Source organism: Dama dama, chromosome 14, assembly GCF_033118175.1.
Source record: "Dama dama isolate Ldn47 chromosome 14, ASM3311817v1, whole genome shotgun sequence".
Classification (NCBI taxonomy): Eukaryota; Metazoa; Chordata; class Mammalia; order Artiodactyla; family Cervidae; genus Dama; species Dama dama.
Genome location: NC_083694.1, coordinates 54,705,822 through 54,733,750, shown reverse-complemented (window position 1 = coordinate 54,733,750; position 27,929 = coordinate 54,705,822). Strand labels below are relative to the sequence as shown.

At 46.8% G+C, this 27,929-nt stretch overlaps 1 protein-coding gene across 1 annotated transcript in view; it reads left to right on the top strand.

The window, feature by feature from the left end:
* ASTN1 (astrotactin 1) overlaps positions 1-27,929 on the top strand; it is a 347,419-nt gene that overhangs the window by 305,427 nt on the left and 14,063 nt on the right. The window contains exons 18-21 of the mRNA XM_061160781.1: positions 7,882-8,015; positions 11,731-11,882; positions 13,533-13,668; positions 20,123-20,223. Of these exons, the coding sequence (XP_061016764.1) occupies positions 7,882-8,015; positions 11,731-11,882; positions 13,533-13,668; positions 20,123-20,223 (523 nt within the window). The remainder of the gene's footprint in view (positions 1-7,881; positions 8,016-11,730; positions 11,883-13,532; positions 13,669-20,122; positions 20,224-27,929) is intronic.

Here is a 27,929-nt window from a genome sequence, read left to right as displayed (position 1 = left end):
CCTCTCCCAAGGTGCTAGGAGGAAATAAATGGACCCCTAAGGATAAACTGAATAAGTACAGTAAAGGCAGGCTTACCTCACTCCCTAGCTCTCAGATCTCCTCAAGGATGTGACGAACAGGGTGAGTCAAAACACAGGCAACAGCAAGAACAATGACAATGACAAAAATAAATGCAAAAGCTCAAGGTGGGGGACTTCTGAGACTCTAGACAAAGCCCACCTTGGGGACAAGGTACGGTAGAGTCGCAGCAGTGAGCTGCTTGCAGGCCTGGGACGGGTGTCTACCCAGGTGGGGTGTTAATTGCTTTCTCTTTTCTCTTTTAAGGAACACCTGGTGTGTCACAGTTGGTTTCATAGGTGATGCTCAAACCAATAGGAAGGATTTTGCATGTGTGTATGTGTTTCTCTCACCCCTCTGCCTCCACCACAGATATTTCATTGGCTGTTTGAAAATAAGGTTTTTCACAGGAACAAAAAGATAAATTGTTCCTTTGGCCTACAAATTTCTCCTCACTCTGATAGAAGTGACTATGGGAAGAGAAGTGGGAGAAGAGAGACCACGGGAGGTGGGCTTGAAAGGATGAAGAGAAGGCGGGGCTTGTGTCACCATGGAAACCCAAAGCTGCAGTGCTTTTAATCCAATGCCCGGCCCTCCCCTAACCTGTCCTTCTGTGAGCACCCCAGGCTGCTTCAGCTGGTACCCAGGTGCTCCTGTACACTTGGCTGGAAACAGCAGAGTCACGGCGCTCATGCACAGAACCATCCTATGAGTTGGGCGGGGCATGTGAAGCTGCAGACAGGGATGAGCTTGGTGGGAGAGTGGGGGGTGTTGGTGCCCCTGCTTCCTGTAGGGCCAACACCAGCAGAATGAGGAAGCTGGAGGAAGTTTCGTCTTTAGCAGCCCCCTTTTCTGGATCCCCTGCTAGCCAAAACTTTGCCCCTTCCTGTCTCCCTGCACTGGTCTTAGGAGGCATCTCTCAACCTCTCTCCTATCTGGCCATATTTTGAACCCTGAATTTCTAAGCACATAGAAAGGTGGCCTGAACTGGAGTTCAGTCACTGTGCCCTGTTTCTCCTCGCTCATCTTCCTTAGACGTATTCTGTCTTCACCATTCTCTCTGCTCCTCTGCTTTTCTTTCTAATTGTACTCTTTCTCCCAAAGGATGGAGATGAGGAGTGATGAAGCCAAGGACCAGGGGAGGGGAGCTGAGTCCTGGCATTCGTAACTTGGTGTGTTCCTATCCCCACCTCTTTGATGGATCTTTGAGCCAATTTTCCAACATCTTGGCCTTATTATCTTCCTTCTGTTGGACTAAATACTCCCTAATGCCATATTTCAGTCTAGTCTGTGATTGCAGTTTAAAAACATGTAAGTCAAACCACTGTTCTTGCCTGGAAAATCCCATGGACAGAGGAGCCTGGCAGGCTGCAGTCCCTGGGATCACAAAGAGTTGGACACAACTGAGCAACTTCACTTTTTAAATCAAGCCATATAACCAACCAGCTGTCTCAAATCCAACAAACTCACCATCTTCCACCCTAAGCCATGCTTCCATCTCAGTGAAAGACATTATTTTCTATGAAGTTGCCCAAATTGGAGACCAAGGATGCTTCCTATACTTTTCTTGTCCCTGACATCTATTCCATCACCAAGGGCCACAGATATCTCATATCCATCCTCTTTTTATCAAACCCCCTGTCACAGCTTAACTATTATATTTCAGTCATGTTAAGTTGCTTCAGCTGTATCCAACTCTTTGTGACCCAATGGACTGTAACCCACTAGGCTCCTCTGCCCGTGGGATTCTCCAGGCAAGAATGCTGGAGTGGGTTGCCATGCCCTTCTCCAGGGGATCTTCCCATCCCATTGATTGAACCCATAGCTCTTACATCTCCCGCATTAGCTGGTGGGTTCTATGCCACTAGCACCACCTAGAAAGCAGTTCAGTGGGTAATGAATTGGCCTACAGTGCAGGAGACACAGGAAACAGGGATTCAATCCTTGGGTCAGGACAATTGCTTAGAGGAGGAAATGGCAACCCACTCCAGTATTCTTGCCTAGGAAATCCCGTGGACAGAGGAGCCTGGTGGGCTACAGTCCAAAGGGTCGCAAAGAGTTGGACACAACTGAGTGACTGAGCACACATGGATTGTATTTCAGTCATCCACTGTAATATCAGGCCACCATCTTATTACTGTCGCCTGGTAATAATAATAACTGGTTCCCTGTTAGACCAGTCAGAGTCATCTAACTAATTAGTCTAATATGCACTCCTGATCATAAAGCAGCAAAGTAATTCAGTGGCTCTGTAGCATCTATTGACACACTCCTTAGCACATCATTAACAAGGGCAGTTCACTATCCAATTTTGTCTTCACTTACATGCTTAGGCTGCACCCACGCTATACTTTATCCTCTAAAATTTAACTCCTTGTATCTCCTTAAACACAGAATGTTTTCTCCCATGCTTCTGGTCCTTCAGATTTTCAGCTCTGTCTCCCAAAAGTGCTTTCTCCCACATAACTGCCACTGGCAAACTCCTATTGTTACTTCCAAATTCCAGCTCAAACATGACTCTCCCTTACTTTCCCAGGCCAACATGAATGGATATCCATCATGAATGAATAGATGAACTTGAAAGTTCAGCTGCTATCCTTAGAAAAAAATAATAAAAATTGGAAATTAGATTTCTTTTTTAGAATCAGAATTAAATCTAATGACAAACCAGAACTCCTATGCAATGCCTGGCACATTGGAGGTACAAAGAAAAATGTGATTTTCCCTTCTCTTTCTTTCCCAAATCATACCTTCTTGATTCTGAAATCACTCCAGACATTTCAGGGTGTGCTCCAAGGAGATCCAGTCCTTGATGCCTTAGCACAGAAAGAATTCAGTGAGAGGCAAAGTGATAGATAAGAAGTGACTTATTAGAACAAGGTGTTTGTGAGGTTTATAAATGGGCAGGTTAGAGGGGGCTGGGCACTGAGAACTTAGTAGGCTACAGTTTTATAATCAAAGGAAGAGTGAGGAGGGAAAAAAAAAAACACTTTTTTCCTCATTCTTGAATAGACATAATGCTTCCATCAGTTCCTTCTCTGGGTTGAGCAGGGGAGTTTTCCTATATGAGCAGGCTAGGACTGTCATGGCACTACGGAAAAATTAGTTTAGGTCTCATTACAATGAGGGCGGGCTTCCCAGGTAGTGCTAGTGGTAAAGAACCTGCCTGCCAATGCAGGAGATGTAAAATATGAGGGTTCGATCCCTGGGTCAGGAAGATCCCCTGGCAACCCACTCCAGTATTCTTGCCTGGAGAATCCCATGGACAGAGGAGCCTGGCAAGCTACAGTCCATGAGGTCACAAAGAGTCGGACACAGCTGAAGCAACTAAACACGCATGCACGCACAATGAAGGCCTTTCACTTTGAAATGTCACTTTCCTATAAATTGTTGTCTTTTGTGTGTGCAGAGAGCATGTCCTAGGAGTCATTAACTTACTGGGCTCACTGGGCAGGATGTGGGTCTCGTGCCGCCATTGTTTGATTTTGGGGGGCATGCCCCATGCTTCCGGAGTATGGTTCTGTTGCTAAGCAAGCCCACTTGGTCTTGGTTAAGCAAACCTACTTTCTTGAGTGATTAGTAACTTACAGGGTCTCCCATACTTTTTCTTTACTACAATCCCCTAGTGGGATTAGTTATTTAGTCACTTACTTTGCCCCTTTCCTATGTCCCTCTCATTCCTCTCTGGTACCCTCAACCTACCTTTGCAGTTAGCTCTCGCATAGAATTAAAGAGGAACTTGCAGGGAATGGTCTGAAATGGCGTTCAGAATGTTTGTCATCATGTCGGTCGTTACGCCTCTGGGAGGAAAATCTGGTCACGTTGCTCCCTTGTGTGAAACATTCTGATGACTTCTTGTTTCTCTTAGAATGTGACAGCCTCCCACACAGTGTCCAAGGGCTCTCTGTAATCAACCCTATTTCCCTCCCACTTCCTGAGCATCTCTTTGGCCCTGCTCTCTCTCATAGCCAGATAAACTTTTTCTCAGTTGATGTTAGAAGTAAAGTCTCATACAGGCTAAAGTCTTCTTAATGTTGGTTTTTTTTCTACCTGGAACACTTCTCCAACTTTTGTGACTCAATTACTCTTGACCTACCCCTCCTGTCTCACCGAGGCATTCCCACACTCTTCTGTGGTACGGGCCCCCTCCTTGTGCCTCCTGCCACCATCTCACTCTTTTCTGGAGTCCTTGTCACAGTTGTGGTTATTTATGTAATTTTTGTTTATTATTTAACTGTAAGACTTAATGCAAGCAGGGGCCATATTTACCTTCGCATTGTATCCTTAATGCTTAGCACAGGAAATGGTCTTTATAGGTGCTTAATCAGTAATAGTTGATTAAAGACTCTAAAGCAGCAGCCATGAAATCCTCTTCATTTTGCTCATCTCAAAGGTTTTCTGTTTTCCTAGTTAAAAAAAAAAAAAAATATATATATATATATATATGTATCTTTATGTATGTATTTATATGTGTGTGTGTGTGTGTGTGTGTGTGTGTGTGTATATATATATATATATATATAAATATAGTTCAGTCCAGGAAAACATGAAGTGAGCACTTAGTATGGACCAGACTTCATCTTGGGAGCTAGAGGATTAATCAAGACAGCTTTATGTATCCATTTAGCCTGAGGTACCAAATCCATTCTGTTGCCCATTTACTAACCTGTGACCATGAGCAAGTTCACGGTGACCTAACCTCTTGGACTCTGTAAGTGTCTTCCACTGTGAATCGTGATAATGGTTTATCATGGAGCTCAAATTAAAGTGTCACTGATCCAAACTCAGGCCTACTCACCTGCGCATGGTAAAGCCAATCTACTGACACCAGGTCGTGGTGAAGGAAAAGGCAGCTTGTATTGTGAAGGTTGCCAATACAAGGATGGTGGCTTGTGCTCCAAAACCCTAAACTCCTGGAAGGGTTTCCGCAAAACAGTTTTAAAGGCTGGGTGAGGGAGGGGGGCTGTGATGAATGCATGGTGAGCAACTCTCTGAATGGCTGATGGTGAGGGAACGGGAGAGTGTCCCGGGTTAACATTACCCACGCCGTCCTTAGGTTCCAGGAAGCCTGGTCATCAAATAGGCACATCTTCCATTTGGTGGGAGGTTTAGTCTGTAAAACAACTCAGGAAATGTGCATCAGATACTATTATCTAGGTACTTCAGAGAGGAGCTAGAGCAAAGGGTGAGGGGGAAGGCCCTCAGGGCTCTGCTCTGTTACAAAGGTGTTAGCATCTGAAAGGGCTTTGTAAACTTGAAAACTCTACACAGATAGTACTGATAATGGAGAATGGCCTGGCCCCTGCTCCCTAGAGGCTCCCTTTCCACCCTTTCCAAGGTGGGTGGTGTGGGAGGTGGGGGTTGGATGGACTTTACGTATTTTATCTAACCTGCCATGGATGGGACATAGGATACTGGCTTTGGGCTTGGACATGTTGGTTTTTCAGGATTATCTCTTCTTTTACTTCTTCTTTTCTGTTTTTTCTGTTGTTGTTGTTGTTTTTTCTTTCTTTAATTCTTTGGCCTAACATTTTCCAGGATAGCTGTGTCCTTTCTCTAACTTATCAATTATGTGTGGGTATGGTGAGGGTGGTGGAGAAGGAAATGGCAACCCACTCCAGTATTCTTGCCTGGAGAATCCCATGGAGGGAGGAGCCTGGTAGGCTGCAGTCCACGGGGTCGCAAAGAGTCGGACACGACTGAGCTGCTTCACTTCACTTCACTTCACTTCATGGTGAGGGTGGAACCGATGGAAGAGAACAACAGGAAAAGCAGACGCTGCAGAGGTTGAGTTGCCCTGAGAGAAAGCTCTGGGCTTGCCCTGCGGCCATCTCAGGTTCTCCCCAACCCTGAGCTTGGGGTTGGGATGTTGGGGGGGGCGGGCATTGAGGGGTCAGTACCCCTCAGGACCTCCGACTTCTTCACCAGGGACTTGCCTCTCTCACAAGTTCTGTTCCCTCACTGATCTAATGTTATCTTATTGTCCTTTCATTGAACAGTGAATATCTGCTGTGAAACCACTGTATGTGAAGAATTGTTCTAGCTTCTGTGGTATTTACAAGCTTCCTCATAAGACCCGACCCTGTCTTTTAAAGACAATAACAATCATCCGTATTTATTGATGACTAACATGTACTATTTACATACGACTATTGTGTGCATCGGGCTTCCCTGTTAGCTCCACTGGTAAAGAATCTGCCTGCAACACAAGGGACCCTGGCTCAATTCTTGGGTCAGAAAGATCCCCTGGAGAAGAGATAGGCTACCCACTCCAGTATTCTTGGGCTTCCCTGGTGGCTCAGATGGTAGAGAATCTGACTGCAATGCGGGAGACCTGAGTTCAGTCCCTGGGTTGGGAAGATCCTCTGGAGAAGGCAATGGCTACGCACTCCAGTATTCTTGCCTGGAGAATTCCATGGCAAGACGACAGTCCCTGGGGTCGCAAAGAGTCGGGCACTACTGAGCGACCTTCACTTCCTTCAATACAATGTGTGCATTAGTATAGGCACTCTGCCATGCTCCTTGGCATATATTTGTTTCATTTAATTGACACAACATCCTTATAGGGAAAGTGCTGTTTTTATCCCATTTTACCATTGAGGAACCTGAATTTATGCCATTTGCCCAAGGTCATGTTATAGCCACGCTTTCCGGGAAACAGACTCACTCAGAAGGACAATGCAGATAGTGGAGTGCAGTTTATTACCCCGGCGGGCCCAAGGCAGAGTCTCCTCTTAGCCAAGGACCCCGTCAAGCATTTGTGAAAATCTTTTATACCCCATGCGTACGTGTCCAGACCCACCACCTACCCCATGTGTACGTGTCTAAACCCACCACCTACCCCATGTGTACGTGTCTAAACAGTCAATAGTCAATAAGCCCGCAGTTACATTCCAACCAGTTAATAATCGATAAACCTGTGATTACATCCTGACAGATATGAAAAAAGTTTATGACCTGTCCGGAGACAGGGGTGATTACGGTATGCTTCCTCTTAGGCAATGAGTAGCCTGGATGTGATCTTCAAGATTCCTCTGTCTGGAGGGGGTCTTATCCTTCCATTGTCGTCCTCACAGGCACTAAGCAGAGAGTTCAGAGTCCACTGGAGAGGCAGTCGAGCACAGCCAGCACGGACAGGCCTGAGATGGAGTTCAGGCCCTATGAATTCCTCCTTCAGTCACAGGGCAGGGGGTGGCAGAGCTGGAGTCCTCACCCAGAGGGACTGCTCCAGAGCCCGGGTCTCAGCCTGCATGCCACGTGATTTCTACCTTCCATGAGGAAAGAGAGGCATGATGCGTAATCACAACCCAAGGCAGAATCGCATACATACTGTGAGTGAGATGCAAGGTCTGCTGAAGGAGTACGGAGGACATACTGGGGTAGGGTGAAGAGGGCAGAGGAGGATGCCCTGAGAGGCATCTGAGAAAAGGCTGAGTGCCTATGGGCCAAGGGGAAGGCGCTGAAAGCCAGCCCCACAGAGTGGATGGAGACGAAGTCATGTTGCTAGGGCCAGAGTGTGGAATGCTGGTGCAGAATGGGAGGGAGAGGCAAGGTGGAATAAGACTGGCTCCCAAGATGCCAGCCCTCAACCACAGGGATGGACCACAGGGATGCTAATGAGACAGGGACACCCTCTAGGTCCTCCGAGGTCCAGCTTTCCCAGAAACATGCCCTTGGGGTAGAAATACATGGAGAGGTGGTGCTGCAGTGGGCTGGCTAGACTTATTTAGGGCCAAGCAGAGCCCTGATAACTCCGTCTCTAGAGTCTGATGACCTGGCCCTGGCTCCCTGACGCTCACTCTTGTCTCTGCCCTCCCTTGCAGCTTTTGCTGGAGGCCACCATGAGCTCCCTCTGGTGCTCGGGAACCGGAGACGTCATCGAGGACTGGTGTCGATGTGACTCCACTGCTTTCGGGGCTGACGGACTCCCCACCTGCGCGCCTCTCCCTCAGCCTGTGTACGAGTCCCTCCTTTCTGGGCTTTCCCTTGTTGGCATGCCTTAGCATTATCCTGCAAACAGATATTAAAGATTGTTCACTATTTTCCAGGCAATGGGCTGGGTACTGGGGAACAGAAAGGAAAAGATGGTGCAGTACCTGCCTTCCGGGCACTTTCAGTCTTTCAGGGGAGGCAGGTTCACAAATTTAACAGTAGGGGGAATGATAAGAGCTATTTGAGACAAGGACTTCCCTGGTGGTCCAGTAGTTAAGACTCTGTGCTTCCACTGCAGGGGGCAGGGGGCAGGGGGTAGGGGTTTGATCCCTGGTCTGGGGAACTAAGATACCACTTTCCATGTGGTGCACCCCCCAAAAAAGTTATATGAGACATTTAAAGACAAGGTGAAAAGGGAATGGTCAAGTGTGAATCTGAAGAATAATGAAGGCTTTATGAAGGAGATGGCACTTGAGCTTTATGAAGGAGATGGCACTTGAATTTCTCCCTGAAGGTAGAAAAAGCAGGACAACATGACTTAAAGCTAAGAGGGGAAAATGTGCTAGAAGTGGATGAAGTTAGACATGAATTATAAGGCCCAGGCCAAAAGCACACTTACTGGGTGACTGGCACCATGTCAGGCAGTAAAGTACTGTTACCACCCTTCCCCTTTAATAGACAAGGAAACGGACTCAGATGGACTGAATAGCTTTTTCTACAGTCATAGAACAGGAAGCAGAGCCATAGCTGAGAGACCGTGGTCTTAGCCATCATAGTGCAGAGAGGATACCTCTGAGAAATGACTTTGGGTCAAACCAGTAGAGTTTGGTGACTGGTTGAGTATGGGAGTGAGAAGGAAGGAAGAAGTTGAGAATGGACTTAAGACTTATGACTGGAGTGGCTGGGAAGATGAATAGGCTACAACTGAGAAAAGAAGCATCCCAGGAGAAGCAGGTTTGAGGAGGAGGTTGACTCCCTCTGGACCTGCCTTAGAGTTATAGAGGGACAGTCTTACAGATATGGTCACTGGTCAGCAGGAAAGATGATCTGAGCTCTGTAAAAAAGTACCCACTAGTAAGAAGGTTGAACTCAGCCCCAAAGAAATGAGAAACAGAACCAGAGCTAGGAGAAAGGATGCTCCAGATTGACTATCAACCAGGAAGAATGGCAGGTCAAGGACGCGTGTTAAGGGGTATCTGCATTTGAGGGTTGAAGAAAGTGCAAAGGGCTCAAAGGTCGCTGAGAATGAACATGTCCGGTTTCCATCCCTGGATTCCATCCCCTCTGAGGAAGGCTGAACAGAAGTGGCTGGACTCATGTAAAGGGCAGGAGCCCCTGTTAGTCTCCAGTGGGGCTTCAACCATGGGAATGAGGCCCAGAAATACTGTGTCTACTAAAGAGGGCTGGTCAGACGAGCTAGAGAAGCCTGGCCCCATAAATTGTCAGGCAAAGAGAGCCCAGAGAGAGGATCAGGGCCTGGTAACTGGAGGGCTGAGGAAGTGGGAGCAAGAGGGTAGGAGGAAACGCGCACGTGAGAGGCTGGCCTGGGTGCACCCTGCCCTCTGATCTGTTCCATGCAAGTGCGGGTGGGCGTTAGAGGGCCAGGACCTAGCCGGAAGAGCACCGAGAACCAAGAGAACACAGTGGTGGAGGGTCATTACAAGTCCGATGTCTCCTTAGGTCTTTTCTATTTGGGTGATTTTAGACACACCAGCCACTGGCTTCTTGCTCTTTATAGCCATGACTTGGACCTCTTAGGTCAAAGGGAATCAAGCTCATTATGAGTAAAAGCTCTTTCTTTTTGTAGAAAGGGAGACCCTAAAACATGGTGCTTCTAGACTGATTCACCAATTAAAACAGCTACCTTTGAAATACTGAAGCCACATCATCAGGTGGACACAAAATCCAGTTATTAGTGTGAGCTGATTTCATTTCTAAAGCTGCATTGACTAAATGTCACAGCAAAAAATCAAATTGGGCTAAATTTCCATAAACAGGAAAGTCTATTAAGGATTTTGCTTTCCTTGTCAACTCTAATCACTTCTCCCATCACCAGACCTTAATTTCTTGAATTTTTATCAGTAGTTGGATATAGAGATGCACCCTAGTTCTACACAAGCCTGTGTAAATCATACACAGTCCTATTTCTCGGTAGAGTCCACAGCCTTGGTCCCTATTTTCACAGATTCTGAATCCTCAGTAAGCCTTAGTTACTGAAGCTTCCTAATGCTTTTTTCCTTCAAAATAGCCCTGTGCATATGATTCTAATTAATGAATTTGTCAGTATTTGCACTGCTTTGGTTCTGCTCCATCTTTACTGTCATATGCAAACTATGCACTCCTTCCTAGTAAGCCACTGAAGAACATGTGGTTTGTATTATTTCCCCACCAGTTGAATTCCTTGCTGTTGCTCCCACAGTCTCCCATGATTTCTTGTTAGAGTTCTTCTCACATGTGATTACAGTCACATGTATAATTGTATGTTGGTCTGGCGACCGCTCCATAGAAGAAGGGACTGGAGCTGGCCTGGGCATCCTCAGCACCAAGCATATTCTTACAAGTAATGGGTGCTTAATAAACATTTGTTGACTTGAAATTGAACATTGCTTTGGTGTGATCCATCCACACGACCTTGCCTGGGAATCCTTGAGACCAGTGATGCATCTTTGAACTCAGCAGAGACTAGAGGGCCTTGCTTATGGGTGGTCATGAGATAGAGGAGTCAAGGTTGGGAATAAATGGCAGAGACACATGTAAGGGAAGGAGGCTGGTGTGATCAAGAACTGGGAAAACTCCCCGAAGCCAGTGGTCTAGGAAGGAACAAAGACAAGAAGCAAGTGAGAAACCTACAGCACACACATGAAGTCAGAACAAAAACAGAGAATTGGAACCTCTTGGATCATTAGAAAATCCATACCAGTGGATGTCAGTATTGAATCTCTGCCATGCACAAATAGGGATGAGGTGGCAAAGAGTGGTCAAAATGGACAACTGACATGACATGAGGAGCCAGTGAATTGGGAAAAGCGATGAAAGACTGGAATCAGGAATCAGAATCTTCATAGAAACCCAACAGCAAAGATAGAAACAAATCAGAACCTGAGTTTGCAGATGCAGGCCATCGCCCCAAGGAGAACTTGACACGTGTCCAGCTCTTTCTGGCCCAGTAAAGTCCCCTGTAAACATGACCTCCAAACTGAGCAGATGTCAGTCCCCATAGCAAGAGGGGAAGCCAGGGTTCCCCCAGCAGGGCAGATCCTGTAATGTTCTCGAAGCTGAGCCGACTGTTCTTCTTGAGGATTCTCCCAGATAATACCTTCAGCGGGCCTTGGTATGAGTCTTATAGGCACGTTTTCTAATTTTTCAAGAGCAAATCCAGAAATTATATTTTCAAGCCTATAATGTGTTACTCCAAAGGCCCTCTCCACCAACCGTGTGCAATATAAGTATTTGTTAATCTTTGACTCACCTGCTTATTTATTTACGAATAAATGTTGAGTTCCCAATTTGTAATGGGCCCTTAGATGAACAAAATATAGACTTTAAGGACCTTCAAGAATCTTTACTTTTTAGTCAAGGAGACAGGCCCTCAAAGACATCATTTTAGTGGCTGGTCAAGAAAAGTTAGAAAAAAGAGAGTTTACCATGTAACAATTGGGAAGGTGGCCAGCAGTGGTATCAGGAGACATCCCAGGTCTGGGCTGGGTCCTTGTCTCATGTTTCTTCCTGTCTGCACTCAGGCTGAGACTGTCCATGGTTCACGAGCCCAGCAGCACCCTTGTGGTCTTGGAGTGGGAACACTCAGAGCCTCCAATCGGGGTGCAGATTGTAGATTACCTCATCCGTCAAGAGAAGGTCACTGACAGGATGGACCACTCCAAAGTGGAGACAGGTGAGCATCTCCCCCTGGGCAGGCTCATCTTGATCCAAGGTAGCAAAGAGAAAAGGAAAATGTCCTGCCTCCTGCCTTTGCCCCAGGTCCCCAGGATCCCCGAGTCACGTGGGAAGAGCAGGGAGAAGCAGCAGCAGTTGTCTTCCCCATTTAAGAGTTTTTGCATAGTGAGTAGCTGACAAAGTCTTGTTTTGATTTTGTTTTCCTCTTTGTTTATGAAAGAGGTGTCCGTTTCATTGCCTCTAGGCACACTTACAAAGAAACAACAATACAATATGCTAGTTATCCTAGGCCACAATTAGGAAATAATTCTGTGTTAACCACTGCCATGATTACAGGAACAAAAAAAAAAATCCCTTTGCTATAACCCCCACTCCCCACCCCATCCAGGCAAAAGCATGTAGAAACAGATGTGCTTATTACCCTGTGTCTTGTCCTAAAGCAAGGACAAGCTCTTGCCAGGTCCTAAAGCAAGCAAGCAAAAGACCCTTTTGCTTGTCCTAAAGCAAGGACCTGCTTTTGCCAGGGCCTGCTGGAAGAGGGAAGTGTTAAAAGAGTGGAAATACCCCATGAAAAATGTTTCATGCCTCAGTATTTACTCTCTACACATAGAGAGAGGTCAACATAAATCATTCCTAAAACTGATGCATGAACATGGGCACCGGCAGGGTGGTCTCATTCAGGGCAAATAACTTCTGGTGAAACTATCATGGAGGCTTGGGAACATATGCACTGCCTTCGGGCATGGAGAGCTGGCTACTGCTTCTTCTGGTGTGCACAGGTATTGTGAAGGTCTGGCAGTGACCACTGACCAGAACAGATGTTCTCCGCCCGAGCCAAGAGCATATGTCATAAAAGGGCTCGCTGGTGTGCTGGATCCATCTTGCCTTGGTTGTTTCTGAACTAACTCTGGACAAATGGCTCCAAACTGATTAGTTAGGTGTGAATCACTCAGAAAAGATCATTCCTTCTAGATCTCCTTTCCCTACTGGGAATTTCAGAAGATCAGGGACCAAGACTTCCTTAGTGGTCCAGGGGTTAAGACTCCACCTTCCAATGCCAGAGATATGAAGTTCTATCCCTGGTTGGGGAACTAAGATCCCACATGCCCCTGGGTGCAGCCAAAAATTTAAAAAATAATAAATTCAGCTCAGTTCAGTCAAACAGTCATGTCCGACTCTCTGCGGCCCATGGACTCCAGCACACCAGACCTCCCTGTCCATCACTAACTCCTGGAACCTGCTCAAACTCATGTCCATCGAGTTGGTGATGCCATCCAACCATCTCATCCTCTGTCATCCCCTTCTCCTCCTACCTTCAATCTTTCCCAGCATCAGGGTCTTTTCCAATGAGTCAGTTCTTCACATCAGGTAGCCAAAGTATTGGAGCTTCAGCTTCAGCATCAGTCTTTCCAATGAATATTCAGGACTGATTTCCTTTAGGAATGACTGGTTTGATCTCCTTATAGTCCTGATTTCCTTTAGGAATGACTTGCAGTCCAAGGGAATCTATAAATTAATTAATTTTAAAAAAAGAAGATGGGGGACCAAATGATTTGCATATTAAGTTTTCATGGAGTTGATTATCCCCAGACATTGTTTGGCCATCACTGTTTCTCATGCCTTTTCTATTCCTTGCTGTTGTGGGCAGAAACGGTGCTAAGCTTCGTAGACGACATCATCTCCGGAGCCAAGTCTCCTTGTGCGATGCCCTCTCAGGTCCCAGACAAGCAGCTCACCACAATCTCTCTGATCATCCGATGCCTGGAACCCGACACCATCTACATGTGAGTGACACCCACCCACCTCGTTATTCCTTGCCTTGAACACCCCCAGACTTTTAGCTAGTTCCTTTTTACTACTTGAGCTCCTTTAGAGACTTGGAAAAATATAAGTGTTCCAAATCTTGTCTCAATCATCATTATAGTGTGTCTGTGTGTTAGTTGCTTAGTCGTATCTGACTCTTTGTGACCCCGTGGACTGTAGCCCACCACCGGGTCTTCCAGGCAAGAAGACTGGAGTGGGTTGCCATATCCTTCTTCAGGGAATCTTCCTGACCCAGGTGTCGAACCTAGGTGTCCCACATGGCAGACAGATTCTTTACCGTCTGAGCCACCAGGGGAGCCCTAGCATTATAGGGGACCTTCTAAACATTGGATGGGGAGGATCAAAAAAGATAATATAATCCCATCCTAATTTGCAACACAGAGGAGAAACATATAAACAGCTAGCTTTAACATCAAGCAGAATGAAATAAAAGCTAGATACAAAAGAGCAAAGAACATGTCATAGAAGAGAAAAGAAAGTTGTGATTCATTCTAAGTAGAATGGAAGTCGTCTGGACTGGGTTGTGCAGATTTGCAGTAGGTCGCGCCATGTTAGAAAAGGCACACCAGGCGGAGGAAACAGCAAGGGCCGAGGTGAAGAGGTGTGATGATGAGCGGCCAGGAGACGATGGGGTGGAAACAGATGGTGAAGAAAGGGGCTAGAAGAAAGTGAACTCAGGAGAATAAAGTGAATGCTGAAAGTCAGAGGATATTATTACCTTTTTTTTTTTTTTTTTTCTGGAGGAAAGGAATAGAATACCAAGAGCTCTGCTTTAAAAAAAAAAGGTACCTCAGCCACATTGAAATAGTTTTATAGAGGTGAGAGGTGGTCCTTCTTCAAAGAAAATAAAACGAACTCCTATCTTGTGGCACTTGGACCAGCTCTATTCTTGCTGGTAGCTCTTCCCTGTTTTCTTCTGTGCTCTGGGAACAACTGTGAAGTATTTTTGAAGCAGACATAAAAGACACCAAAAGAGGAGAGATAGTGATGGAATCTAAGTCATGATGGGAACACTGGGGGACAAAGGCAGAATTCATAGTGATGTAGTTCTGGGACCCTTTGACCCCATCAGTATGAAAAACATTTAACAGTTTACAGATGAGGTCATGAGAATAGAGTCAAGGTTTCCAGAATAAATCGTTTCTATTTCCACAGCGAAAGAGTTCAAAGAGGAAAAGCACCGGAAATGTGAGTGACATGGATTGCAAAATGAACTTCCGTGCTCAGGCTGAATATCTTCAGTACAGGAAAGAGAGATGTAACCAAGGGGCCGGGCTGATGAAAGCAAAATACGTAAAGACAAGTGATATTCTGGAGGAGCTGGAAAATATAGAGAGACATAAATGGTAATAGTAGGACAAAGACAAGTCTACTCAGGATTCTTATTAGCTGGCCTGCGGTTTGGACAGCCTTGGTTCAGTGGTAAAGGCTCCTCCTGCCAGTGCAGGAGATGTAGGAGTTAAGGGTTTGATATCTGGGTTGGGAAGATCCCCTGGAGGAGGGCATGGCAACCCACTCCAGTATTCTTGCCTGGAGGATCCCATGGACAGAGGAGCCTGGCGGGGTACAGCCTATGGGGTTGCAAAGAGCCGGACACGGCTGAGTGACTGAGCATGCACGTCCTTCATTAGTGGAGGAACCAATACAAGGAACAAAAATTTGGAAATATGGACCACCTAACCCACTGGAAATGCCTCAAACTCAGTGCAACTGGACTTCCCATATATAATGAGGGCTCAATAGTTCCTGTCACTAAGTTACAGCTGTTAATTCGGAATTCAAGGCTCCTATGAGAATGAGGCTGGCATGGTTGTCTGTTAGGAGTGCCAGTCCTTACCCACCCTGGGACCCTCCTCATGTTGGCCTTGGTCTGGCTTCATTTCCTGATCAAAGACCTGAGTTTGATGCCTTCTCCAACTCTGCTATTCTGGGTGAGCTTTCAGTGTCTCCCTCTTACGTCTTGTAAAACACAAACCGTCTGTCAAGGTTGATGGCAAAAGAAATGATGAGACTGCAGGAGCCAGAGGGGAAAAGAAACAGCCAACTTCCACTAGGTGGCGCTGCAGATCACATGCAGAGAGCACGCGGGCAGGCCTGGGAGAGAGGCTCCTCTCTGCAGAACCATCAAGTGAAGCAGAGCATCAGTCCCTGGCATAAGGAGAGGAGCCCTGCAGTAAGACCCGAGACCACACGGGGCCCCACACCTGGCTTTGTTTCTAGCCGATGAGTGATGGAGTGGGACACAACGTTTCTGCAGCTCTTTCCTTATCTGTAATACAGGGGAAGGCAGCCTTCATGTACAGCACCTTCACTACATGTAGGTGTTTCTGCGAACCCTCCAACCCTGTGAGATTAGGGTTATTGTTCCGATTTTATAGTTGAGGAAATGGAGTTCAGCAACACTAAGTGACTTCCTGTGAATCACACAGCTTGTCGCCTGGGAGTGGTGGGTGGTGAAGAACTGAATCAAGGTTTGCACTTTCTTCACTGCATCTCACTCCCAGACAGCCCAGGCTACTGGAAGGATCAAGCATGATCTTATTATTCACATTAAAGCACAGAGCTGGCTCTTCACCTGAGGTCCACAGAGGTAGAACATCCTTTCAGTATAACTGGCTCACTTTGTCATCCTGCCCACTTTATTTAATGCATTGGAAAAGCATTATCCTGAGAAAGGCCTACAGTACAAAAACAGCCAAGAATCCCTGGTTAAAAGGGAGTGTCTGGTCCAACCTCATCATTTTACACACGAGGAAACTGAGGCCAGAGGGGGCGATGACTCCTGAGCCTTGTAGCCCACCACCCCCATCGCATGTGCCCACAGGAGAGCCGCTGTTTTTGGAGGGTGGGGGATGAGACGGTGAACAGATAATTCAGAAAGAGGGAGTGGATTTGGAGCCATCTGCAGAAAGCAGCACACCTGGAGGGGACAAGGGTGAAAGTTGCAGATAGAGGCCGTCAGCCCTAGGCAGGAAGCCCAAGGATGCTCCTTGCACATCAGGTTTCAGTCCTTTAAAACATCAGCCTTGGAGCCAGAGCAGGGTTGCGTTGGTTCACACACACACACACACACACACACACACACCACACACACACACACACGATACACGTGTCATCACACAGGCTCTAACGACAGGCTGAGCAATCCCAGCAGGCAGGCAGCAGTGGAAAGGGACCAGCAGCTCTGGATAAGGCAGTAGATGCACTTACACATCAGCCCTCCAGATGGGGAGCAGAGCTTATCTCTTCTTCCCACTGATTCCAGCTACTTACTGTCCTACCAGTGTCCAAAAGTAGAAATGATGATGCTGACAATGAACAGAGAAGACTTGCTGAAATAACTGCACATGACATTTCCACTTGAAATGCATGAAGTGTTCTCCAAGCTTGCTTCAATAGTAAAAGTAATCTGGCTACTCCTCAGGGTCCCTCCAGGACTGAGAGAGCCAGGACCACTGAAGACGGTCTCTTAGGCCAAGAGTCTTCTCTATTTAGAAGCATGTGGGGAAGCATTGCCTTTCCTAATACCTTGCTTTGCTATTAAAAATGATAAGGGCTTAGGACCCTAAATTGTATACTAAATGCCCAGTCAGAGTAATGAGAATTAAATGCAGCACACATAATTTCATCCCAGCCCAGAATCCAGTAGACTTAGTGAGAACTCAGAGCAGGATGAAGCATAAAGTGAAACTTGGAGGGATGGGACAAGTGGGATGGGGTGAGGATTAACTGCATCCCAGGCATTGAGAGAAAGCATCCCTCTGACAGCCCTGTGCTACCTGAGACTTAGGATGTTTCAGTCCAGGGAAACTGCTAGAAACCAAGGGTTCAAGGATAAATAAGGTATGCCACAAGAGGTGGCTGGAACCCACTATCAACAATCCAGGGCAAGTGACCCCTAAGCCTGTAAATATTCAGGCAGACAGCATCACGTGACCCATCAGCCGGTAGCAAGATGCTAGCCCTGACCTGGAGTCCTAAGGCGATCCTCAGGACCCTGGGAGGTGGACGGAAAAAGGCGAAGCAGAGCAATCTTACAGAGGATGGGACATCAGGCAAACTGGAGCTCAGGGCGGGGGTTCAGGAAGTAGGCTCAGACACACAGCTGGGGAGGGGCTGGTGAAGGAAGAGAGCCTGGTGGTAAGAGCAGGGCGCAGGGCCAGGCTCATGCTAGCAGTCCTGTGACTGCCGGCAGCTGTGCATTGACCTCACGGAGAATAGGGCTTCCTCCTTCCTGACTCTGGTGAGAAGGGACAGCTGGAAATGGGGTCAGGGCAGAGTCTGCACATGAGGGCGAGGGGAAATGCATCCATGTAGGAGTCCCTGAAAGTGGGGTGCAGGTCTGCAGTCTGGGCTGTATACTTCTGGGCCCATCCCTGACAAACAGCTCAAGACAATCTAGAGCAGAAGGGCAGAGAAGGAAGGTGAGACCTGGCCTGAGACCAGGTTGTGGGGATGAGACTGGGAAACAGAGCAGGTACCAGAAGGGCAGATCAGATGTGCCGGCTTCAGGTTTGGTGACATCTGTCACAATTCCAGAAATAGTAGCAAGAGGCTGATCCCGTGTTTGTGTGTTGCAGGGTCTAGAAGGAATGAGGAAAACTTCTGGGGGCTGCCATTGCTAGGGATCCAGGCAGCCCAGAGTGCGGGCCTGGATGCGAAGGGCTCAGATCTAGGAGGGGAGGGATGGTGGGGGAGAAGGGCAGCCAGCCCCTGGGTTTGGGATCAGGGTGGCAGAGGGGTTTAATGCCAGGCAAGGTGGTAGACCTGAACTAAGGAGCAAGGCAAGGAGCAGAGGGCAGTAGAATTGACAGAGTCACTTGTACACATAAGATGGGAAGGCCAAGCGCCTGGTCCTTGTTTGATTGACAGCAAAGAGGCGGGGCGATCCTGCACAGCCGGCGGGGTGGGATTCCAGCCTGAGACTGGGGAGGGCAGAGGGAGGGAAGACAGCGCACCAGGACACACAGGTTCTTAACATTGACCATTTCCCAGGTTTCTCAGCGGGGAGGCAGTCATAGATGCAAGGCTGTCTTTTCTGTGCCGAGAGAATCGTGTATTTCCTGGCAGAGTCTTTAGGCAATTCCCATTTCTTTTCTGCCTCACCGGTTCAGCTGTCTGAGGCTCATTTACCTGAACAGGTACTCAGGCCCCTCTGTCTCGGGGCCTCTTTCTTCTTCTCACTTCTATTCCTCCCTGCAGCTCTGCCCAGAGGAAAGAAGATCCAGACTGGCCAAAAAATGCAACCTCCCAGGGGGACAGAGCAAAAGAGAAGAGACAAGAAAAGCAGTGTTAATGATTTGCTTTAGACTCACTAGATTAGTTGTTAGAGGCCCTGGGCACTGACACCAGGGGTGATCTTCATGGTTATATTCAAATTCTGAGTAGCAGAGCCTGGTGTTGCTTTTTGCTCTGCATCCGGCTCCATCCCCCGAGGGGGAAATTTTACACTGAGCCTTTGATGGCCGGGTCTTTATCTTCTTTCTGGAGTGTGTGTGTCTGTGTCTGTGTCTGCGTGTGTGTGTTGAAGGGTGGAGGGGGCTCTTAGAACCACATCTTCTCAATGCCAAGGGTAGCATAAGGTTTCCACTTTGGCCTCCTGGTCCATGGCCGGTAGCATCTACATGGATCAGAAGGAGTCGCATGTAGGAAATAGAGGGTTCAGTCACAGGCAAGTCAGGACCTCTTGACTCTGGCTGTTTCACTTCTGACTTTAAAGAGGAAAACTGTCCTCAGTGCTTGGCACAAAAGCCTCAACTGAGCACAAGATGGGCAGAACAGAATTGATAGTAGTGTCGTTGGGCGACAGGTACTATGTTAGGTATTTCTGAGCTTTATTATGCCATTTCATCTTCATAGTGATCTGCAAGCAATTTTATTATCATCCCCATTTCACAGAGAGGGAAAAGAAAGCCCAGAGGAGTTAACTTCAACTCTATTTTCAGGGAGTAGAGGTTTCAGACCCACGTCAAACCATCTGTTTCCACCTTTTTCTCAGCTCAGTAGTTGTCAGGATGTAACAGGCATCAGAGTCACCTGGAAGGCTTGTCATAGTACAGATTTTGTCCTCATGCCTAGAGTTTCTGATTCAGTAGGTCTGGCATGGGGTATGAGGATTTTCATTGATATCCACTTCCCTGACTATACTACTGGGGGACCCCACTTGGAGAAACACTGCCCTGTGCCTTGATGGTTGCTATCATGCAATATCCTCAAGACAGCAAATGATAGCCCAGGACCCACCAGAAAGTAGTAAAAGACTCTATACTGCATACTTTATGACCTGGGTGATGGTAGTAAGTGCATGACTGGGTGGCGAGAGCAGCCGGGGGAAACCCGTCCATCCAGGCAAGGCTTAGTTGTCAGCCAGAACCCCATGAGTTCTCTCTGTTGATGCCCTCCTCTTCCTGCCAGGTTCACCCTGTGGGGCGTGGACAACACAGGACGACGCTCCAGGCCAAGTGATGTGATCGTGAAGACCCCTTGCCCTGTGGTGGATGATGTCAAAGCCCAAGGTAAGAGACATGGAGGCCATCAGAGTCTGCTGAGGGATGCTCTGGGGACCTCCCCTCACCTTGGGGCAAGGGGGAGCAAGGGAGTCAAAAGAGAACAGCCTGGAGTTCAGCGGGGAAGGGGGAGAATTCAAGGCTCAAGAGTGGAGCATCTCCTTTGCAGGAACTCCTTCACTTCTGCCTCTGATGTGGAAATCTGCATTGCGCGCTGGTATTCCACATGGCCTGTAAGTCAGGGAACGTGGCAGACACTGGTGAAGGCCTCAGATACCCATAGGAGTACACCAGGTGCTTGGGGACATGATGCCAGGTGCTCGCTGCGTCAGAGAGACCTCTGCCCTCAGGATGCTGATCAGCTTACTTACCCTCTTCCTGTCTTTTTTTTGTACATCTGAAAGTTTATTTTGAATTCCAGTAAAGGAAGACTACAGATTTAGAATGCATTGCTGTATGACTCCCTCCTACAAAAGATGTGTCAAAATCTTCATTCTGTAGTTTGGAGTTGTTATGGATCAGTTCTTTGGTAAAGAATCGTCCTTTTTCAATGCACCAGAATGAGCCCTTGTCAGTTAGGAAGAGTTGGTTTTTCAGTCAACATCCATTATACAAATAGCACATTTCTGACTGTGGCTTCCCATGAAGCTTCCTGGTGTCTGGATAGCGTCTCTTGCTCTAAGGTTTATTCCATTCCCTCCACAACCAGGCTTTTACCCTCCTGGGCACCCCTTCTGCAGGTCCCTGGCACTAGTTAAAGTGATCTAATCAACTACCAATATCTATTAGCACTTGGACTGCTGATGGAGCGATAGCATGTGCATAGTAACAGAAATGGTGACTGATGTTAGAAGTTTAGGTCGCACAGGTTTTGATAAGAGAAGTTTTCTTGCCAAGCTGGCCGGTGATACCCCTCAAATCACCTTATCTGTGGCAGGTGACTCCAGCTGCCTCAAGTTGGTTATGAGTTGACATAACCCCACAATGTTCAAGGGGTGACGCCATGGTGATGCAAAGTCGCACTGGGAAGAGAGACCTAGACCTACTTTATTTTTCTTTAAAAATATTTTAGTTATGTACTTATTTTGGCTATGCTGGGTCTCCTAGTTGAAGAAAGCGGCGGCTGCTCTCTGGCTGTGGTGCATGGGCTTCTCACTGTGGGGGCTTCTCTGGGTGTGGAGCAGACTCGAGGGCTTGCAGGCTTCCGTGGTTGCGCGCATGGGCTCAGTAGTTGCTTCTCTCCGGCTCTAAAGCTCGGGCTCAGCAGTTGTGGGCTTAGCGGCTCTGAGTCACGTGGGATCTTCCCGGACTAGGGATTGAACCTGGGTCTCCTGCATCGCAAGGTGGATTCTTCACCCCTGGATCACCAGGGAGGGCCTGTTGTTGTTATTCAGTCAGCAAGTCATGTCTGACTCTTTGCAACCCCATGGACTGCAGCAGGCCTCCCTGTCCATCACTGTCTCTCGGAGTTTGCCCAAGTTTCATGGCCATTGCATTGGTGATGCCATCCAACTATCTCATCTTTTGTTGCCCTCTTCTTTTTATGCCTTCTAGGGAAACCCTAGATCTACTTAATTAGGATCCCTGATGTTTAGCACTTTACAACTTCCAAAAGGGAAGGACTTTCATTTACTACCTCATTAAACATGCATGGCACGCTAAAAGCATAGTTATTTTCAACACAGAAATCTGGTCATTTTAATGCCTCCTCTTACAACCCTTTAACGGGTTTCCATTCTTTTTGTGATGAAGATCAAAATATGTATCAGGTATGCTGCTGCTGCTAAGTCGCTTCAGTCGTGTCCGACTCTGCGACCCCATAGACGGCAGCCCACCAGGCTCCCCCGTCCCTGGGATTCTCCAGGCAAGAACACTGGAGTGGGTTGCCATTTCCTTCTCCAATGCATGAAAGTGAAAAATGAAAGTGAAGTAGCTCAGTCGTGTCCGACTCTTAGCGACCCCATGGACCGCAGCCCACCAGGCTCCTCCGTCCATGGGACCTTCCAGGCAAGAGTACTGGAGTGGGGTGCCATTGCCTTCTCCAATGTATCAGGCATATTAGGACTTAAAGGAGCCCTTGCCCACTTCTCCGGCTTCTTCTTGCCCCTGCTCCCCATCAATCTCTGTATTTTCTGAAGCCTCACTGCCTCTTTCCAAGACACCATTTCCAACACGGAGGCTCTGCCCATGTTGGGCTTTTGACCTCAAGTGTGCTCCAGCCCCACCCCTTTCACTGATCAACTCCTCAGTCTACAGTTCTCGGAGTAAGTGTCCCTGCTCCGAGGAGGGTCCAGGGCCACTGCTCGATGCCCTCACAGTACCCTGTTTCTTTCCTTCAGAACACTTACCTCAGTTTGTTATTATCATGCCTTATTCAATGCCTGTCTACCTCATTAGTCAGTGAGCTCCATGAGAGCAGAGTTCTGGTCTGTCTTTGTCACAGTTGTGTCCCTAACACTCAGAAAGCAGCATGCTGACCAACTGTTTCCAGAAAACTTAGACTGTGGAGTCGGACCACCCAGGGTCAAGTTTCTGCTCTGCCATCTAACTACTTGACCTTGAGCAGGTTATTTCACTCCATGCCTCGGCTTATTACTCTGTAAAATGGGATGGGAATTATGATACCCTAGATATTAAGTTTCGAGTGAGAGTTCAATAAGTAAATTTATGTAACTTAAAAAAAAATTTATTGGAGTAGAGTTGATTTTCAATGTCATGTTAGTTTCAGGTGTAAAGCAAAGTGAATCAGTTATACATACACACAGATCCACTCCTTAGATTCTTTTCCCATTTAGGTTATTACAGACTATTGAATAGAGTTCCCTGTGCTATACAGTAGGTCTTTATTCATTATCTATTTTATATATACTAGTGTGTGTCTATCCCAGTCTTCCAATTTATCCTTCCTCCCTCTTATTCTGTGGTAATTCCCATTTTGTTTATAATGTTAAATTAGATATTTAGAGGGTTATTAGGTAAAAGACTGAAACCCTTCCTTTGTCTCTCAATACTAATGAAGAAAAGACCTCTATTAGAAAATAGTTTTCAAGCTATATATCAAAATAATTCCCCCTGTCAGGACTGTTGGTTTTCACTGAGATGTTACGGCTGAATGGAGACCTTTAAGTATAAGACCAATGTGCTTCTCTCTGGAGTGAATACTGCCTGGCTTGTAGGGTGTGGACAGAATGAGTTTGAACATCTAAGAAATCCCTCCATGGTAAAAGTATAATCTGGGGTGGAACATCCTTAGATGAGAGACTGGGGAGGACCCACGGCACCCTTACTTCATCATCTGTTGATTTCTTACTCCAAGCCAGAGCAGAAACAGGTGGTGAGAAGGTGCCCCAGCTCTTTCTGTTTTGGAGACTTTGCCAGTGTCCTTGCTGGCAGCGGCAGGCACCCTGGACTTCCTTGCTGAATAGGCAGTGGGCTGGTTGACATCAGTGGGTGATAAGCAGGTAGGCGAGATGCCTCTTAATGCCACCTGCAGGAAGAGATGGATAGAGCAACTCTGGAATAAAGAGTGGGACTTGCCAGGTGGTGCTAGCAGTCAAGAACCCACCTGCCAAAGCAGGAGACATTAAAGACACAGGTTTGATCCCTGGGTCAGGAAGATCCCCTGGAGGAAGACATGGCAACCCACTCCAGTATCTTGCCTGGAGAATCCCATGGATGGAGGACCCTGGCGGACTACAGTCCATGGGGTCAGAAAGACTTGGGCGCGACTGAAGCGACTTAGCACATACATGAGGTAGAGTAATCAGCCAGGAGAGGCCACTGTACTATTTCTCTGTGGGGCTTCTTTGTGTTAATTCTGGTACCCATATCAAAATATGCTTCTGATCATTTGTGCTCCCTGGCAAAGAAGACTTTCTGAAACCCTAGCAGACCAGCTGAGAGGACAAGAGGCAATTTAATTCTGAGAGAATGAAATAGTGTTCCCAGGTCCCGTTATCCTTCAGCCAGGAAGGAGTCCTCTACAGGGCAGGTGTGGAGATTAATGAATTAGACTAATTAAGGGCATCCTTGCAAATTAGTACTGGCCTAGCCATTATAAATATATATATATATATGCTTTACTGTCTTCAAACCCAGATGGCGATCATAAATATAACTCACTTGGGTGGAGTTTACAACTAGTAACAAATGGGAATTACCTTTTAAGTGACCCAGAGCATAACCTCAGCTCCTAATTATCTAACAGAAACCCAGACTCTTATATGATCATTTTCCTAAACTAGGAATTCTTCTATGAAGAATTTTACCACCTCATGACTGTAAAGCCTTTGACCAAAGGCTTTCTACCAGTAAAACCATCCTTCTCCTAGCAGGAAAGGCTATGGTCAGTAATAAGATCAACTTAGTCTCTTGGTTGGGGTGCAGCCTTACAGGAGTTCTTCGTGTGGCTTCACTAAGCAAAGGCTGGTTCTGATCCATCTTTCTTCCAGCATCCATCCTCCTCTCCTGATGCCAAACACAAATCCTATCCATTTCTTCATTGCTACTTCCACAGCCATTGATTCATTAATAACACACCCTGGTATTAGATGCTAAAGAAACAAAAAGAACAAGGCTCAGAATCTATTTTCAAGGATTCTGTAATCAGATTTCTGAATTTATCAAATAAAACAACCTATTTCAAGCCCTTGCTAAACATCTGACTTGGGCTTTGGGCAGGGCAGCGGGGCAAAGAAGACTTTCTTTGAGGGGGCGGGAAATCCCCTGCCTCATGGAGACTATATTTAAGCAGGGATGACAAAGCAAAAAACCAAAAAAAAAAGGGGGAGGGATAAATACTGTGTCAGATAGTGACATATGTTATGGAGACATACAAGCAGAGCAGGGGGATGGTTTAAGAGGTGCAGAGGGTAGGATTTCACCTAGGATGGGCTGGGAAGCAGGTGAAGGAGGAAGACACGCAGACATCTGGGGGAGGGGCCTTCTGCAGGTTTCAGCCAACATAGGGCTATGGAGGGAAGGAAGAGTGAGCCAAGGTCAAGGGCAAACGGAGAGTTGGTTGCCATGTAACAATGCTGGTCCCAGAGGAAGTAAAGTTTCGAGAGAATGAGTTAGTATAGAACAGTGGTGTCAAAGAGTGGTCCAGACCACCAGCAGCAGCATCACCTGGGAGCTCGTTAGAAATGCAGACACTCAGGTTCCATCCGAGACCTACTGGATCAGGAACTCCAGTGGGAACCAAAAACCTGGGCTTTCACAAGCCTTCCTGGCTGTGAATCAAGTTTAATTCTCCAGTTTGAGAATCCCTGGTATGAAGGAAGCACAGAGCAGCATAGAGAGAGAAAGGTGTGGGAGAGGACAAGCAGACTCAGAGGATGCAGGGGAAGGGACTTTGCAATTTGGACAGTGCTAAGAATGCAAAGCAGGAGACCCGAGTTTGATCCCTGGGTTGGGAAGATCCCCTGAAGAAGGGCATGGCAACCCCACTCCAGTATTCTCACCTGGAGAATCCCCAGACAGAGGAGCCTGGTTGGCTACAGTCCATGGGGTTGCAAGGAGTCGGACATGACTGAATGACTAAACACAGCACACAAGAATGACGGAGATGAAAAGCCAGTTGGGATTCATAGCCCTCAAGTTTTCACATGGAATTCCATGGTTAGTTACTTCAGTGTGGGGACAGACTGGGCTTTTAGGTAGTTCCGCACTAAAATAATGAAACTGATGACTTAGGACCTCCATTCAGGAGACCTTTATCACAGCAGCCAAGGAAGCCATTGCAGAAGGGATAGATGCTTCCCAGGATGCTTATGTCTTCGTAAAAAGAGCAACCACTGCTGGGGGATAAGAAAGCTCCCTCCTGCCCTTGGAGTGAGTCACTCCTTTTCATTTAAATAAGAGTATTTCCTCCTGCCCCGCTCTTAGACTCCTGTGTTTGAATTTCTGTCTCATGGCACTGGGGAAAGCATGATCAAGTAGAGAACCAGTAACAGTGATTTTTAAAAATAATATCTACTATTGTCCAGCTCTCTCTCTCCCTCACTTCCAGACACCATGGTGACCTGCCTTTTTCAGTTCTGCTGCCCACCATAGCTGGGGAGCTTCTGTGCTGGTGTTTCCTCTCCCTGATCTGCTCTGCTCAGATGTCCCCAGCTCATTCTCTCCCCTTCTCCAAGCCTCAGCTTGATTGTCATCTTTCCAGTGATTCCCTCCCTCATATTTAAAATTGCAATGCCCCATCCAGCACTCCCAGTCTTCCTTCTCCTGTTTTATTTTTTAACACACTGTATTTTACTTATACATTATGTTTATTACTTCACCGAATGTGTCCTACCACCAGACTGTATCATAAAATGAGAAATTTTATCAAAGTTTCTCCATGATGTAGCCCAAGTACATAGAAAAATGTCAAGCATGTGGTAAGCACTCAGTTAAAATTTTTTTAGAATGAATTAGTCAGTAAATGTGTACATGCTCTTTCTAGACATCATGTGAAAGAAAGGCTTTACATTCATCATCACTTTTAGCCTCACAATACTCTTGGAAGATATGTGTTATTGATCCTCATGGAACAAACAAGGAAAAAACCAAGAGAGGTTAAGTGACTTGTCCAAGGTCACACAGCCAGTGGAGCTCAACTCCGTTTGGTGTCATGGTGCCTGTTCTCAAACCATACCTTTGGGTCTGAGACCTTTAGTCCCAGCCCTGTTGATTTATTCTGCTGCCCAAGCGTTCTTAACTCCCTTCTCTCTCTTTTTTTTTTTCTTTTTGTGATGAGGCTGCATATATTGATGCGTTGCCATCTCTTCACTGGCATTTTAACTATTCCTGAACACCCTGCATGTCAACAGAGGAAAGACCCATATGTATTTTGGATAGCTCAAGACTTCTGGGAAGCTGAAAGCTGGGTAAATGATAACCAAAAATACCTTAGAGTCTTTAACATTCTTTGAGTTAGTGAATTCCTCAGATGCTATGAAAGCTAATGAAATAATATCCATAAATTCCCTCAGCGAAGCTAGGAAGAGCCAGAAATACTCAGTCTCTAGAAGCCTAGCATGTAGATCTTTCTGAATATAGCATCCCATTTACTGATGAAGGCTTTTAAGCACACCCTGGAGTTAGGTTACCTTGGTTTTAGGAGATTTACCATGGAACCTGGGCCTATCTCACCTGGTCTCAGACACAAATGCTGATGCTAATGGCCTTCTCTAGTTGGATATTACTGTTGTGTTAGGAGAATAGTAAATATGCCAGAAAACACCTTCTCAGTCATCACTGTTCCTCAGCAGAATGTTACCACCAGGGCCGGAGCCTGGGATGCTATGACCCATCACCAGAAATAAGAACAGACTGACATCAGAAAAAGGGTGGGATAAGGGACCCCAGACCTCCCTGTCTGGGCCCTGATCTCATCATACATTGTTCCTCTATTGGTCTTTCTCCTCTAAGTGCACACTCCCCGCTTCCCATTGTACACAGCACAGCTCTTAGGATAGTCCCTCTGCTTCCTTCCATTTCTACTGCAGAAATGACAGACTCCCTGCATATTGACTTGACTCTTTCTCATGAAGCATCTATGGGTCAGCCAGGGAAATGTCCTCTGCCAGAAGTAGTCACTCCAGAAAACATCCCCCAAGACCCTGCCTCCTGCATGTTAAATTGGTTAAACACTACAATCCCCTGAGCGTCGATGCAAGAGAGCAATGCGAGATAGATAACGTTTTCAACCCTGACTCCAGCCCACACCAGCT